General features: G+C 40.3%; 2 protein-coding genes and 1 long non-coding RNA gene across 3 annotated transcripts; 2 read left to right on the forward strand and 1 right to left on the reverse strand.

Moving 5' to 3' along the window:
* Window positions 1-5,406: 5,406 nt before the first annotated feature.
* On the forward strand, window positions 5,407-9,753 carry LOC125901784 (uncharacterized). Its single transcript, XM_049597699.1, has 9 exons — window positions 5,407-5,529; window positions 7,486-7,606; window positions 7,770-7,894; window positions 7,979-8,279; window positions 8,439-8,530; window positions 8,697-8,740; window positions 8,879-8,912; window positions 9,020-9,090; window positions 9,260-9,753. Exons 4-9 carry the CDS (start codon window positions 7,991-7,993, stop codon window positions 9,393-9,395), a joined length of 666 nt encoding a protein of 221 aa, XP_049453656.1. The 5' UTR covers window positions 5,407-5,529; window positions 7,486-7,606; window positions 7,770-7,894; window positions 7,979-7,990; the 3' UTR covers window positions 9,396-9,753.
* A 1,459-nt stretch (window positions 9,754-11,212) lies between these two features.
* LOC125901785 (G2/M phase-specific E3 ubiquitin-protein ligase) lies at window positions 11,213-12,043 on the forward strand. Its single transcript, XM_049597700.1, has 2 exons — window positions 11,213-11,476; window positions 11,717-12,043. The coding sequence occupies exons 1-2, from the start codon at window positions 11,242-11,244 to the stop codon at window positions 11,950-11,952; spliced, it is 471 nt and encodes a 156-aa protein (XP_049453657.1). The 5' UTR covers window positions 11,213-11,241; the 3' UTR covers window positions 11,953-12,043.
* Window positions 12,044-12,824: 781 nt separating this feature from the next.
* LOC125901787 (uncharacterized) lies at window positions 12,825-14,542 on the reverse strand. Its single transcript, XR_007451027.1, has 3 exons — window positions 14,508-14,542; window positions 13,299-13,505; window positions 12,825-12,878 (listed from the first exon to the last, which is right to left on the reverse strand). It is a non-coding gene; the product is annotated as an uncharacterized LOC125901787 (long non-coding RNA).
* Between the last annotated feature and the right edge of the window lie 1,234 nt (window positions 14,543-15,776).

The following is a 15,776-nucleotide window of genomic DNA, read 5'->3' on the forward strand; positions in this document are numbered from 1 at the left end:
ACACTACTCCAAGTTTACATTACATAGCCTATACTGCTAAATTAAGCTACAAGCTAACATCTTGGAATGCATTCTCGGCTGCTGATTAATTTTCCCATGATTTTTTGTATCATATCCCTGCTGGAACGTGTCTTTTTGAAGATTATTTTTTGTGTGCTTTTGCCTTTAATGGATAGGACAGTCTGTGAAATGGGGAGACAGAGCGAGAGAGAGAGAAAGGGGACTGACATGCAGCAAAGGATTGCAGGCCGGACTCAAACCCACGACCGCTGCATTGCCTCTGCAGTGTTGGGTAAGGGTTACTTTAAAAGTAATCAAAGTACGTTACTGCGTTACTTTTTTAAAAAGTAACCAGTTACTTTACTGCGTTACTCCCTGAGTAAAGTAACTCAATTACTTTAAAAGTACTTCCAGCATTACTCCCTGAGTAAAGTAACTCAAGCACTTTTAAAGTACTTTTGAGTGTTCTACATTTCCTATTGGGCAATGGACCACAGGGCGCTACGCCTACATTTTTTTGTCTCCAAAATGAAAGTTATGGACCACTTGCCCTTCACTGAGATCCAGTTCTCCCATCACAGCCGTCACTTTGACCAGTAGAAACACACAACGATCTGCTGCCGTAGACAATTGTATGACAACAACACCCCAGCGTTTTTAATATTTCCTCTAGGGATGTTACCACACAGAGTAAAAGGGGGAAATGATGGTGTGAAACAGCAGAGGCACTTTGTCAACCTGCTGAGTTAACGTTACTGTCATTAGCATCAAGCTAGCAAACTATGTTACATCCTCATGGTCAGACATTAAGTAATAACATTAACAAATAGCGGCGGGGCTTTTACTCACCACAACTGCAGAGGCTCCCAGCTTCATTTGAAACAGACTACATTATAGACGGTCCGTTATTTATTAATCCCTCTGTGTATCCACAGAGTGTTTATCCACCTTATTTTCAAACACGGGAGTAAATAGTGATCAACTTCCGTTTCCCTCATGCTTTCCCTTACTGGAGCTAACGGTGCAAGCTAATTCTTTTCAATTTTTAATTGTTTATATTAGTCAATCAGTTAGTTAGTTAGTCTGTGTATTTTATATAGATAACCGTGCCCACGTTTCCATTATAACTGAAATTTATTCCCTCTAAACGCAAATAAATCGCATGTGAACCAAAAACTATGAACCAAAAAAGCACAATCTATCCCGAGTGAGATAAACTGCTTGATCCCTGTCTCCAGTGTACCAGCAGAGAACCTGCAGAACCGAATCAGCGAAAAAACACACCGGGCTACACAGCGTCTCTACCTGAGCAGCTGAAGCTGTGGCTCGCACCCTCGACACACAGACGGTCCTTCTGCATGCCAGCCAAACGTGTGCGCAACTGTGAGAAATAAATATGTGAGGTATACGCTGCTTTTCTATCTTTTTTCCCATTTCTTTCTTTCTTTCTTTCTTTCTGTCGGTGACATACACTCCTAACACAGGACGGGTTGTTTTTATTGACTGAGTTGATCATTAAGCCATAGTGACGCGCGGATCGGCTCTGATAGCACCTGAATCAGCATGTACGCATCAACCATCCAGCTGTTACAACATGATTGAGCTAGCAAAGCAGTTTTGTGTTGCTGTGTGTGGTATTTATTCAGTTTTGGGAAATCACGATGTCTAGAAAGCATCAGTGACTGCAGCTGACAGGGACAGCTAACACTAGCAGCAAAGCTAACATCAGGATGTCATCCGTTAAAAGGCTCCCATTGTCGGATATGACATGAAACAACTAAGACATCTGCTGGAAAAAATATTTTTTTCCCGGACCGTTTATTGAGTTATTGAGTTACAGACATCGCTAACGGCTAACGGCTAACGGCTAACAGCAAACAGTTAGTCCAGCTAATCTGTGATAACCATGTTATTAATTACACACAAAACATGCACACAGAAATAGTAATGTTTGTTCGACCATTGTGTTTATAGACTTTACAAACATCAGATTAGTCTAAACGGTGATATAGTGACATGAAAAATGTGATATATATATACAGTGGTGGAAAAAAGTTTTCGGACACCCCATGCATTTGTGAAATATTGCATTAAGAATCACTCTTAGGTCTTCAAGTGCAATTTCTTTTAGTACAGTCACAGCCAAAATACTAAATAAATCCTAAAAAAGCCATTAAAAACTTAAAATTGATTGGTTCCATAAAAATACATAAGAAATTTCGAGTATTGGGTCATTTTGGTACCAGTGATGAAGGTCGTTCTTTTTATTAAAAGACACAATTTTTGTTGCCAAGCTTCGTGTCTACATAAAGCCAGCACATTTGAAAGTTCTTCAGACACAAAAATGGCTAAAACAAGGAACCTAACGCAGGAAACACGCCTGAAGATAAAGATTCTCAGCCAGGAAGGGTACAGCTGCCGCCAGATAGCCAGGAAGTGCAGATGCAGTCCTTCAGCAGTTGGATACACTCTGCAGAAATACAGACGAACCAACAGCTTGGAAGACAAACCAAGATCTGGGCGAAATGACCGCATCCTGATCCGCATGTGCAGGCAAAACCGCCAAATGACATCACAGGAGCTTCAGCAGCAGTGGTCAAACCAAACTGGTGTCCAGTGTTCCACCCGCACTGTACGTGGCCGACGTTTAGATCATGGTTTAAGGTCCTACAAGGCTATCAAGAAGCCCCTGATCAATAGGTTAGCCCGGCGTCGTTGGGCCCAGGCACACAAGAACTGGACAGCCAGGAATTGGAAGAAGATTTTGTGGTCAGATGAGTCCAGTTTCCAGCTTTATCTTCCTCCTACTAATGTGAGGGTATGCAGAAGGCCAGGCAAAGCATTATCTCCAGCATGTACAGTACCTACTGTCAAGCATGGTGGAGGCAGTATCATGGTTTGGGGATGCATGAGTGCTGCTGGTGTTGGTCATCTCACTGTCTGTGATGGCACATTGAACTCTACCAAGTATTGTACCATTCTCCAAACCCACATGCTCCCTTCTGCGCGTGCACTGTTCCGTCGAGGTAAAAACTGGATGTTTCAACAAGATAATGCCCCTTGCCACACATCCAAGGCCAGTAGAACTTGGCTGCAGGAGCACAGTATCCAGGTCTTAGAGTGGCCAGCTCAATCCCCGGACATCAGCCCCATTGAAAATCTGTGGTGGATTATCAAAAGGTCTGTTTCAAAGCATAAACCAAAGAATTTAGAAGAATTAAAAGCAGTAATTCAAGAAGAATGGGACAAGATTACCCCTCAACAGTGTGAAAGGCTCGTGGGGAACATGCCAGCCAGGATTAGAGCTCTACTACGTGCCAGTGGCAGGACTACTAAATATTAATTTGATGATGTGATGGTTTATTTATTTTTTGTTCAGTTTTGAACACATTCTCTGTTATTTGTTGACTTTGATACCGACAATGTTGAGAACTGACATATTGAAACTGTCAAGGATTTAGTTTTGTTAGTTTTTCTTGTAAACAATAAACAAAAAAATATAATTTGTATTTGTTTGTATCTGTCTAATGCAGCCACACCTTTTGAAACACAAAAAAGATTTTTCCACAAATATTTCATGATAATATTTGAGATTGTGTAAAATTTTAAGGGTGTCCGAAAACTTTTTTCCACCACTGTATATATATATATATATATATGTAGCTAAACTCAACAAGGTAAACAACAAGGCGATTCCCATTTACACAGTGGTCAAGAGTGCTGGACCAGAAGTGTCGCACAAAAAAACAGAAGCTGGCTGCATTCTGTTTTGCCTCCGTGTTTCTGTGAAAAATAAGGTGGATAGATTTACTTTTTATCCGCTCCGTTGTCTTTGTAAAGTTAACATATCACACCGTCATTTCAAACTCAACACTTGTTTCAAATTAAAAGCCCCTTGTATATATATATATATATATATATATATATATATATATATATATGTATCCTTCATCCAGGCACAACCAACAAAAGGCATCTAAACATATGAAATAAATGTGAACCTAATAATTACAACAACCTCACTATAGCCAGTATTTACCAAAGCTAGTCATATATAAAAAAAACTTCTCAAACTTTTTTGTATTGTTTTGGGTTTTTTTTTTTGTCATTTTTTTGTTAGCAATTTAACAGATTTCTCTTAACTCCTCTCTTCACCGCTCTCCTTTGAGCTGCTGAAAGCTGCAGGAGTGAAAAGTTAATGAAAGCTTTGTAAAAATCGCTGTGATTATCAAAAAACAGTAGTCTCATGTCACCAGTGAAGAGCCTGGTTTCTATTCACTCTGGATTTTGTCTGATTCTGGTTCCGGACTAGAGAGCAGATCCGGAATTCACCAGATTCATCAAAGTAAAAGTGTTCACCAAAGTAAAACTTTAAATTCTGGCGCACCATCGATTTGGGGTGATGAAGGGTGTAAGAAAATCGATTAACTTAATGGCTTGGGGCTTTTCTTGTAAATGATATTCTTTAAATCAAAAAGTTTCACCGCATTTTTATTAGCTTGGTGGTTATTTTGACGGAAAGACGCATCCATCGAATTCCGGATCCTGTCTCATTCGCCCTGGTTCTGGTTCCTTACCAAAACGGCCACTAACAGCCCCAGACTAAAAAACAGCGTGCAGAACTAGAGGCTGGGTGGGGCTTTATGTAGAGGACTGGCACACACAGGGCATTTGTCCTCAGTATGTGACATGCAGCAGGCACTCATCTCTCACTGTGCTTGTGTGATTGAAGAAACGTTTGCACTGACAGGCTCACACTCTATGCTCACACTGCTCACTATTTATATTTAGTGTTTTGCTGTTAACTATATATTAAGTATCTCACGACACGAGACGTTACGATGAGTTTAACGAAGCTTCACTTTACTGCTGCATTCTGCCTCACTGAGACTGAGAAACCTGACACTGATGCATCTTGGCTCATTTGCATACTAAATAGTGATTGGGTGTTTACTGGGGGGAGGGCTTCTGCCGACTGCAGACAGTCACACACAGCCAGCACACAGCACGGAGTGGAGTGGAGACAGATGAGAAAACTTTTCTGTTTTGCTCCTTTTTCTGCGGATTTGATTTGAGGGGGCAAGACATTTGTTTAGGGGAGCATTGCCCCCTCTTACCCCTGCGTAGAACTTAGATTGTCAAATTGTTGTTTTCCTGGTTGCTTGTAGGGTGGGATCTGTGGTAAAACCCGGAGTGGATTTATCTTTTCTTTCAATGCTGGGGGATACATACGGTGGCCCTGAAAGGTCACAGCACTGCAACTTAAGAAAACACATGCAAAAAAACAAAACACAAGCAAACTGAGAAAACATTTTCATCAGTCTGACAACACGTGTGCAGCATTTAGAAAACGCGCTGCAAAGACCACAACACAACACATTACAAAAACACACTGCAAATAGACCGCAACACAACGGAAGTATTTCCAGGGGACACTTAAATGTGACAGGCTTGTTGTTGACGCGGATTTCGAGTCACAGCTCAGTCACCGTCTCTTTCCGTCAGTGGTGTTGGAAAATGAGATAAAAAGTAAGTGTTTTTTTTATTTATTTTAACATCGTGATTGCATGATTCAGCCTATTGCAGTGATCTGCTGCTAAACTATCATTAGCCTTTAGCTTGTAGTTAGCCTGCCAATTCTAATAACCTGATAAAATAAATACACATGGTTAATTCATTGTGAAACCATAGACTGTATATAGTGTGAAACACGCTGTTAGCTGGTTATAGTTATTTACTATAGTTACTCAGAACTGTCACCAAGTAACGTTCAAGGACGAAAATAAATTCGAAAGATGCAGTTTGACAGCAGGAATAATACACTGCTCAAAAAAATAAAGGGAACACTTAAACAACACAATGTAACTCCAAGTCAATCACACTTCTGTGAAATCAAACTGTCCACTTAAGAAGCAACACTGATTGACAATCAATTTCACATGCTGTTGTGCAAATGGAATAGACAACAGGTGGAAATTATAGGCAATTAGCAAGACACCCCCAATAAAGGAGTGGTTCTACAGGTGGTGACCACAGACCACTTCTCAGTTCCTATGCTTTCTGGCTGATGTTTTGGTCACTTTTGAATGCTGGCGGTGCTTTCACTCTAGTGGTAGCATGAGACGGAGTCTACAACCCACACAAGTGGCTCAGGTAGTGCAGCTCATCCAGGATGGCACATCAATGCGAGCTGTGGCAAGAAGGTTTGCTGTGTCTGTCAGCGTAGTGTCCAGAGCATGGAGGCGCTACCAGGAGACAGGCCAGTACATCAGGAGACGTGGAGGAGGCCGTAGGAGGGCAACAACCCAGCAGCAGGACCGCTACCTCTGCCTTTGTGCAAGGAGGAACAGGAGGAGCACTGCCAGAGGCCTGCAAAATGACCTCCAGCAGGCCACAAATGTGCATGTGTCTGCTCAAACGGTCAGAAACAGACTCCATGAGGGTGGTATGAGGCCCGGCGTCCACAGGTGGGGTTGTGCTTACAGCCCAACACCGTGCAGGACGTTGGCATTTGCCAGAGAACACCAAGACTGGCAAATTCGCCACTGGCGCCCTGTGCTCTTCACAGATGAAAGCAGGTTCACACTGAGCACATGTGACAGACGTGACAGAGTCTGGAGACGCCGCGGAGAACGTTCTGCTGCCTGCAACATCCTCCAGCATGACCGGTTTGGCAGTGGGTTAGTAATGGTGTGGGGTGGCATTTCTTTGGGGGGCCACACAGCCCTCCATGTGCTCGCCAGAGGTAGCCTGACTGCCATTAGGTACCGAGATGAGATCCTCAGACCCATTGTGAGACCATATGCTGGTGCGGTTGGCCCTGGGTTCCTCCTAATGCAAGACAATGCTAGACCTCATGTGGCTGGAGTGTGTCAGCAGTTCCTGCAAGACGAAGGCATTGATGCTATGGACTGGCCCGCCCGTTCCCCAGACCTGAATCCAATTGAGCACATCTGGGACATCATGTCTTGCTCCATCCACCAACGCCACGTTGCACCACAGACTGTCCAGGAGTTGGCGGATGCTTTAGTCCAGGTCTGGGAGGAGATCCCTCAGGAGACCATCCGCCACCTCATCAGGAGCATGCCCAGGCGTTGTAGGGAGGTCATACAGGCACATGGAGGGCACACACACTACTGAGCCTCATTTTGACTTGTTTTAAGGACATTACATCAAAGTTGGATCAGCCTGTTGTGTGTTTTTCCACTTTAATTTTGTGTTTGACTCCAAATCCAGACCTCCATGGGTTAATAAATTTGATTTCCATTGATAATTTTTGTGTGATTTTGTTGTCAGCACATTCAACTACGTAAAGAACAAAGTATTTAATAAGAATTTTTCATTCATTCAGATCTGGGATGTGTTATTTTAGTGTTCCCTTTATTTTTTTGAGCAGTGTATTTTAAGGTGTATACCGACCCATTCTATAAAGAAAGAACTGACAGCAGAAGACAGTGTAACATGGTATCTAAACGTCTTTTTCAGATCAAAATGTATTGTCCCTTCTGTGGTGTCGGATTGGATAACTCGCCAAAATTTTGCTGTTCCTGTGGCCGAGATATCGGCTTTATAAATGAGGCAGCTTCTACAGTATCTAGGACTGCAGGTGAAGACCTTTTGTCATCTCAAATTGTGCCCAAAGCTAATACTATCTTACTGAACTGGCTGTATGGGTTATTATTTACTGTACCGCATTGTAATGTGGGATGTTTTTAGCTGGGAGCTACTTTTAATCAGTCTCTCTCTCTCTCTCTCTCTCTCTCTCTCAGGGACTGATGCATCTTCCTTCCCAGCAAAGTCAGCTGTGCATCAGTTCATGAGATACAGAGAACTAAAAGAAACTGAGAGGAAGACATTTTCAAAACCCAAAAAGAAATCAATGTAAACAGTCAAGGTAAGTTAATATTGATGTTTGATACTGTTAAGTTGCATTGTCTGACACAATAGTCTTATCTTCTGCCTCTGATTTCTCATCTAGATTTCTGTTGGGATGATGCGCAAGACCAAGCATGGCTTTAAGCCCATAAGAGGAAAATGTCTACCTCTACAAGTGGAACCTCAGTGGTCATCAGAGAAACTTTTGGCAGCTGCCTGGAAAAAATTAAAAGATTTCAACCAAGACCTGAAAGATGGAGAATATGTCTTGCTCTATCCTGATGGCTCGCAGATAAAACATATCCCTGGGACTGAGACACCCTTTACAATTGAAAAGTACAAAGAGGCCATTGGAAAAGCTTATCAAAGGATCACATTGTACATCTGCACCCTTGAGGACTTGAGTAAGTATTGAAAGACAATACATATCCACGCAAAACAAATCAGATTCTTTTTGTGATTAGTAGTTTGAGTTTGTTTGATTCCAGCTACAATTTAGTTTCTTAGCATGTTATTTGGGCATATATTTTTAAATGGAGAGTGATCACAAAATCTTTTGGAAGGTGACAGAGATGACTCAGAGGATGAGGAGGAGGAGGATGATGAGGTTGTTGTTAGGGTGCCACCCAATATGTCACCTCTTTCTGACACAGTGGTAGGTACATCTCAGGGACTGATTTGTTCAAGATGTCTGTGTTGTACAGTTAAGTTACAGTAAAATGTTCTGGACATCAGTTATGAGAATAAGCATATACAGTGGTTAGATTCAGTGTTAAGGCTATGAAATGAATAAGTTAGGGTTTGATGTTTACACTTGGCAGCTATGGACAAGTCCTGAGTGCAGTACACCAGAGTGTAGTCAGTGGTAAGTAAAATTTCTGCTAACACGTTGTTATCCCTGTTCCAGCGATATGAATGTCAGTATGCTTCAGAAAGCATTTTATGTTCTCTACAACATAATGACAATTTCTACTAAGTAATTTTTAATTACTTGCATTTTTAGGTCAACCGCAACATCCCATCCATCTAATGGACAAGTATGTAATATTCTATATTAAACTTGCACTTGTGTTTGTTTTCAGGTTATGTATGTGATGTTCTAACTTTTATTGTGCTGTGATGTGTAATGTGATCAATGATACAGACCAAGAGTGTGACAAGGCCCCAACAGACAATCACCTCGGAAGATCAGCTTACTTCAAGTGACTTCTACAAGTCAGTCATAAAACATAACTTTAAGAGTTTTTATTCTGACATCTTCAGTACAGTAAAAAATTATTGGGATAGAGACATAGTTTTTCATGTTATGGCTATATACTTTAGAACAGTGGATTTGAAATTACACATTAACTAAGGCAATTATTCGTGTACCTTCCTTCCATAGCACATACACCAGTATCTATGCACCTGTCATCACTGACAGCAGTTCTTCAGATTGTGAGGAAGTAGAGAAATTGCCAAAGGAACGCAGGTACTATCAGCACCGAGTTGTTTACGTTAAGCGTTTCTTGTTTTTCTAACCCTCAGATAAGATATATATTGTCTCAAACCAACTTAGACATTTGGAGTTGCTTGCCATGATGGTGAGATTCACAGATGATGTTGGGCAGATGGAAGAGGCTTTGGACACCAGTGGGCCCACTCGATAATTTCTTACTCTTTTGATTGACACCGTGAAGACAAGACGTGTATTTGAAGGCAAAGATAATGCCAAATACCTCTCATTCGATAGTAAAGGTAATCCTGTTTTGTCATGTTTTTACAATGTCGTAAATTGATTTGTCCTGACATTGCAATATTGGCATTTTCTAGCTTTGGAAGATGATGAATACTTCCACGTTGGAAGAATGATTGCAGTCTCTATTGTCCATGGCGGTCCAGGGCCTCGTTGTCTCCCCCACAAAACTTAAAATATTGATACCTTAGTATCTGTACAAACATACTGTTACTACTACTGTACAGATACTACACTATTAGTCACAGTGTTGCATTATTTCTAATCTGACATTATAGTTACATGCTGCTCTTATGTGTTGGGAAAAGGCTTGTAGATAATCCCATCTTCCTTTTTACTGATGTGTTAATCTGACCAGCAGAGAGAAATCCAAACAAATGCATTACCAACCACTGTCTCAAAATGTATGAGTGGTCACAGCTTCAGTCATTTGTATAAATATAATGTGGTGTTAAATGAATGTCATTGCTAACCTTACACTAGATAAATAATACTACATCACTAAAGGAACTCCAGAGACTCACAGACAAACACTCCAGCATGCTTCAGACAGCAGGCAGTTATCGCTTCATGAGGACACTGGACGACAAGAAGAAAGTCGAAGATGATAACATTCAGTGGTATTTCATCTACCGGAACCATCTTTCCATCCAGAGGTATAACATATTCTATTTGGTGGGCCTTTAACATTTTTTTTTTACATAGTTAATCATTCTACAAATGCAAAACTTCAATGTATCACAACAAAGGTGTTAGTCTGTGGAAAGACTGTAATGATGAGCTGAAAAAATGTGAGACTTTATCCTTCATGGTTCATCTGTTCAATTATTTTCTTTGTGTTTTATCCAAAAGGGTTGATTTGTTAAAGCTGACAAAGTTAAATATCATGGACACTGGTGGCTGTAAACGGAACTTTTATTATGATGATTAGCTCAAGGTGGTGTCAGATTTTAAATATGAAGGAATTATTCTAGACTCAGTGTCCCTATAAAATAACTATAACTTATTAATTATTATAATAACTGTAAGTTGTTATTATTCAATTCAATTCAATTTTATTTATAAAGCCCAATATCACAAATCACAATTTGCCTCACAGGGCTTTACAGCATACGACATCCCTCTGTCCTTAAGACCCTCGCAGCAGACAAGGAAAAACTCCCCAAAAAACCCTTTAACGGGGAAAAAAAACGGTAGAAACCTCAGGAAGAGCAACTGAGGAGGGATCCCTCTTCCAGGACAGACAGACGTGCAATAGATGTCATACAGAACAGATCAGCATAATAAATTAACAGTAATCCACATGACACAATGAGACAGAGAGAGAGAGATGCAGGTAATGACAGTATCTTACAACAACATTATTGAAAGTAATAATATTATAGTTATAGTTCTGGCTACTGTGGTACAATATATTGATATAGTATATATTAATACCTGGCAGTATACATGTGTGACAATAGTCATATGTGTATAATAACAGTAGAAGTATGACTAATGACTAATGATGGCAGCAGCAGCAGCAGGAGGCATCTGGCAGGACCACGGCAGCAGCACAACCACACACATCACGCTGTCCAGGCACCGCTGCGATATGAGTTAATCTGAGAGACAGTGGAGCACAAAGGCTCATGTCAATAACTTTTTCATGGAAAGTGTATATATCCTCCAGTCTGGATTTTCTCAATGCCCTGGAACAGCATCCTGCACTGTTCATGCCATTCATGTGCTACAGTGAGAACAAACTGACAGCTGATGCTTTGGAGAGCTTGTTTCATGTGCAGCTCAGTCTGCCTGGTAGCACCATGCATCAGGAGGAGACCAGAGCACTGAACTACTGGCGAGACTATCTGCTCTACGTTGAAGGTACTAACTGTTATTATAATTATAAGAAATATGCAGAATCATCACTGCAACTATCAGTGAGATATAAAGTAAGTTCTTACAGCTAATAGCTAATGTCTACACTGATTCAAAAGTAGCCATAAGAGAATAAGTTTCAGAAATAGCTGTCTGCCAAAATCTGATCTTAACAACAAAAGCCTAATTTCTTCTTTGTCTTGGTTCCCTCCCCCTCCCTCCTCCCCCCTCTCTCCTCTCTCTCAGAAAAAGAGGCAAGCCTGTCGCTGGAAGACATCCTCATGTTTGGAACTGGGCTGAGGGAAGTTCCTTCTACGTCAATAAAGCCACAGCCACAAATAGCTTTCCAGAAGGACTCGCGCTTTCCTGTGGCAAATATGTGTGCCAGTACAATCAAACTTCCAATTTCACACACCTATGAAGCCTTCCAAGAAGCCATGGATTTTGGCATACAAAACGCCCCTGGGTTTGGGCTTCCTTAACTTTTGTGCCCTCCTTGACCATTATTTTGGTCATTTGAGTTGTACTTTCTGGATTCATTTTGGCTGTGATCATTCCCCAGCAGAGAGTAGAGATGGGTAGTTTTTATTGAAGTTTGGATTGTTGTGAAATTGTGACTAGAATAACTTTCTACACTGTGATAATTTAAAACAACAACAACAACAAAAAAAAAACTATATCGAGTGTCCTTTGACCAAGATTTGATGCATTGACTTGACCACTTTTTTTCCCAAATCTGCCTGGAAACAAGGTTAATAAAGGGTATTCTCAATTCCATTTCTGTGCTGTTATTATATGTCCACGCATGTACATTTTTTCATTGCTCTGATTTGTACATGTAAGTGCTTACACATGCATTCCACACGTGCACATGAAATAATAACAAAATAGAATATAAAAAAGTCACATGCCTGCAAACAATGGAACTGAGTTTATTGCAGAGACTAAAAAGTGCCTATTTTTCCTTAAAGGCCATACATAAATGTGTTCTTAGGTCTGTGTTCTCCTTGCCCAACAACAACATAATCAGCTTTCCCGTAACAATATTTATTGCAGATAACTGCAAAGTGCAAAACAAAAAAATGCTTGATACCGTTCTTACAGCATGAATATTCCCTGCATTTGGCAGATCAAGCTACCCAGTGGCAGAGGTAACAAAGGCAAGTATGCTGTAGGACCATGCAGGAATGGATGTTTCTAAAGTAAAGACATGTTTTTAAGTGATAAATAATTTTGAACAGCAGTTGTCCAGTTGACTGGTGGAACCAGCCCACTCTGTCTCTCCAAGTCTGCAAAGTGAATCTGGAGATTGTCATCACCACACAGACTATGTTGAGCTGGCAGAATGCCATTAAACTGGTGAAGGGCTTCCTGGGGCACTGGGAATCCACACTCCCTTCCACCAAACCTAAGACCGGTCAGAAATGAAAATACTGAATGAAATCACAAATTAAAATCATTTAAGCCTCCAAAGGTAGGTCAAAAAATGCTGAATAAGTATTTGAACTAAAACTACAATAAATCAGCTGTAATACATTTTAAACAAAGACCTTAAATTTCTAACAGAAATCAGCCACAGTTTGACAGCAGCTCTTTTAGTCAAATACAGTCATCATATTTGCTACTACCACAAGGCACCTTTCAGTATTGAAGCTGATGAAGCCACCCTTTTGCTTTGTACATTGACAATGTAGGTTTGGTGTGGAATGGAGCTTGTGTTGTTTAATATATGAATTCCATTCTAATCACACATCTTTAAACTTACATGAGTGAAAATGCAATCTGATATTTACTGAACATGGTCACATCGCATGGGTTAAATACAAACCTGTGAGCGAGGTGGTACATGGCTTCTTGTTTGCCAGATGGACAACGAGATTGACGAACAGGTCGGATGGTGTGGTTGTTCCAAAGTTGTTTGTAGTCAACAAGCTCTTTCTGCAAGACGTCCAGGAAGACATACCGCAGTAAGCACTTGTGCTCATGAGTGCCGTTGAAAAGGTGCCCCTCTCTCAGGTCACTGAAGAACTGAGTCCTAATGGTGGCATGACAACATGCACAATGTTTTACCACAGTGCTGAACATTGCTCATATGGAAATGACTTCTAAAAAAAACAAATACTTTCTAAAAGTATTAATTTAAACAACAAGCCTGGTTCTAATCCAGGAATTATGCATTGGTTCCATTCTTTGAGATTGTCTCCCTTCTAGTTTCTACAAACATTTTTCTAATATTAAATTGCTGATTTCTGCAACGATGACCTCACATAGCAGAATAGGAGCAAACACCTGGCCACAGGTGTTAAAATAAAAATCTAATGAAAAATTATGTTGCTTACAGGCCAAATCCTGAAAGGACAGGTTCATGATTTTTAGGTATGTCTGTCAGTTGCCAATATGAACAGTAAAACAGGTTTCAATTGCTGTAATCATTACAACTTTATAATACTGGCCATTAAGACATCCCTTCCAAATGTGATTCTGATGTAAGTGATGGGGGACAAAATCCACACCTAACTTGTGTTAAAAAAAAAAAAAAAAAAAAAAAAAAAAATCCAAAGGTATCTTATGTTAATATACAGTTTGAGCTAGACAAATCAAGCGTATATCTTCTAAAATTACAGTCTTTAGTATGTAATTCCCCATATATGTTACTATACCCCTGCCACTACTCAGGAAGGAAATGCTCTCTGGGGAGATGCAAAGAGGGAATTTTGTACTAAAAACCCTAATTCTGGAACATACACACTTGATTTCATTAGTTCAGAATGCTGAAACCTCAGATAAGCAACAGGTAAACTTTGGAGTCTTTTTGTATGGAAGAGTACCCCATACATTGGAGGCATGTGGTCTCTTTTGTGGCCCGTATGAACAGGAGAAATGATAGGAAAAAACAAACAAAAAAAACAATTCCTATTTTAATAGTATTCTTGTATTTAACTGTCTTTCTAGTGTTGAAAAAAAAAAAAAAACAAATACAGGACTGACTACATAGCAGCACACTTTTTTCTTGGAAAAGACCTTAAAAGGCATGTACCTTTGCTTTCTAAAAAAAGACCACCAACTCTCGATTCTTTGGTTTGCAGTTGAGGTACCATACATGTGACTGAGGGCTCCTGCAAAGTCATCAGTATGTTGCGATCTTAATGCACAGTGAATGGCTGCCATAGTGCCATTTTCAGTTCCACAGTCTGTGCGAAGGTGCGGGCTGTCCAAACTCTGATAGGCACTGTATATAATGCTGCGCAATGATCCCTGGATCATTATTAGTGCTGCCACTCTTGAGCCACATAACTTTCCTCGAAAAGCCATCAATGCAGCCACTGATGGCAATACCGAAGGGTTTCAGTTTATCGTAGCCATCAACATGCCACACTTGGTTTGGCCCCGCTGTGATGTATCCTCTCCGGACAAACCTGCGTCGGGAGCGAAGTTGAACTCCAGATGGATCCAGTCTGGAAAGTGTATTTCTTACATCATCTCTTTTAACTGTCAGGTGATGCTTTTGTTGCAATGTCTGCCACATAGCTCTGTAACCCAACAGTTGACCTGAGCCACTCAGTTCATGGGCAACAGTTGCTTGCACAGTGGCAATGGGAGTATAGTCTGTCCTCCTAGTTAGGCCTGCTTCCTTTAGCCTCCTCTTTAAGGTTCTCAGACTCAGAACAATGTTGTGTTGTTTTTTTTTTCAAGAAAATCCAGTATTTATGGATGAGCCCTGCCTCTGTGACTTCATCAGATATTGGTTCTGAAGGGAAAAGAGAACAGGGTCATTAGAAATGAAATTAGAGAAATCTAAAGAAAAAAAAATAATAAAGAAAAAAAATAATAAATTAAAAAACAGTGAACTGTTCATTTCATAAAAGTGTAGATATTTAATATATGTGAACAACTCCAGCAGGAACAACAAAAAGACAAACTTGAACTGGCATTTAATGCTCAAGAAGAAATTATCAAGTTGGACCAGGTGCATACAGGATATGCAGATCATGATTACCAAACTTTTACCAAATATATAACATACAACATACATACATGCAATGTATTTGTGTTTAATTCTGGATATCATGTGAAGTCACCTGGTTCAACTTGTTGATGCATTTGAGCTCAATTACATGTATATATAATTGTAAAATTATTTTCTACGCTACCACATCATGTACAAATAAGACATTAAACTCAAGTGCTAGTGAAATACTTGACTTTTAGGGAAGAGCATACCATCTTCTTGAAAAGGTGCCAAAAACTGAATGTTGCTGCCACAGGAGCCACAAAAACATCCAATATGTCCAGCCAATTGGATTCC

Source organism: Epinephelus fuscoguttatus, linkage group LG15 (assembly GCF_011397635.1).
Source record: "Epinephelus fuscoguttatus linkage group LG15, E.fuscoguttatus.final_Chr_v1".
Classification (NCBI taxonomy): Eukaryota; Metazoa; Chordata; class Actinopteri; order Perciformes; family Serranidae; genus Epinephelus; species Epinephelus fuscoguttatus.

Bases quoted from the DNA above. Each gene is read 5' to 3' on its own strand.
- LOC125901784 (XM_049597699.1), top strand. From the start codon at position 7,991: ATGATGCGCAAGACCAAGCATGGCTTTAAGCCCATAAGAGGAAAATGT. The intron at 8,280-8,438 runs GTAAGTATTGAA...ATCTTTTGGAAG, and splicing joins CTGCACCCTTGAGGACTTGA to GTGACAGAGATGACTCAGAG. The intron at 8,741-8,878 runs GTAAGTAAAATT...TTGCATTTTTAG, and splicing joins ACACCAGAGTGTAGTCAGTG to GTCAACCGCAACATCCCATC.
- LOC125901785 (XM_049597700.1), top strand. From the start codon at position 11,242: ATGTCAATAACTTTTTCATGGAAAGTGTATATATCCTCCAGTCTGGAT. The intron at 11,477-11,716 runs GTACTAACTGTT...CCTCTCTCTCAG, and splicing joins CTATCTGCTCTACGTTGAAG to AAAAAGAGGCAAGCCTGTCG.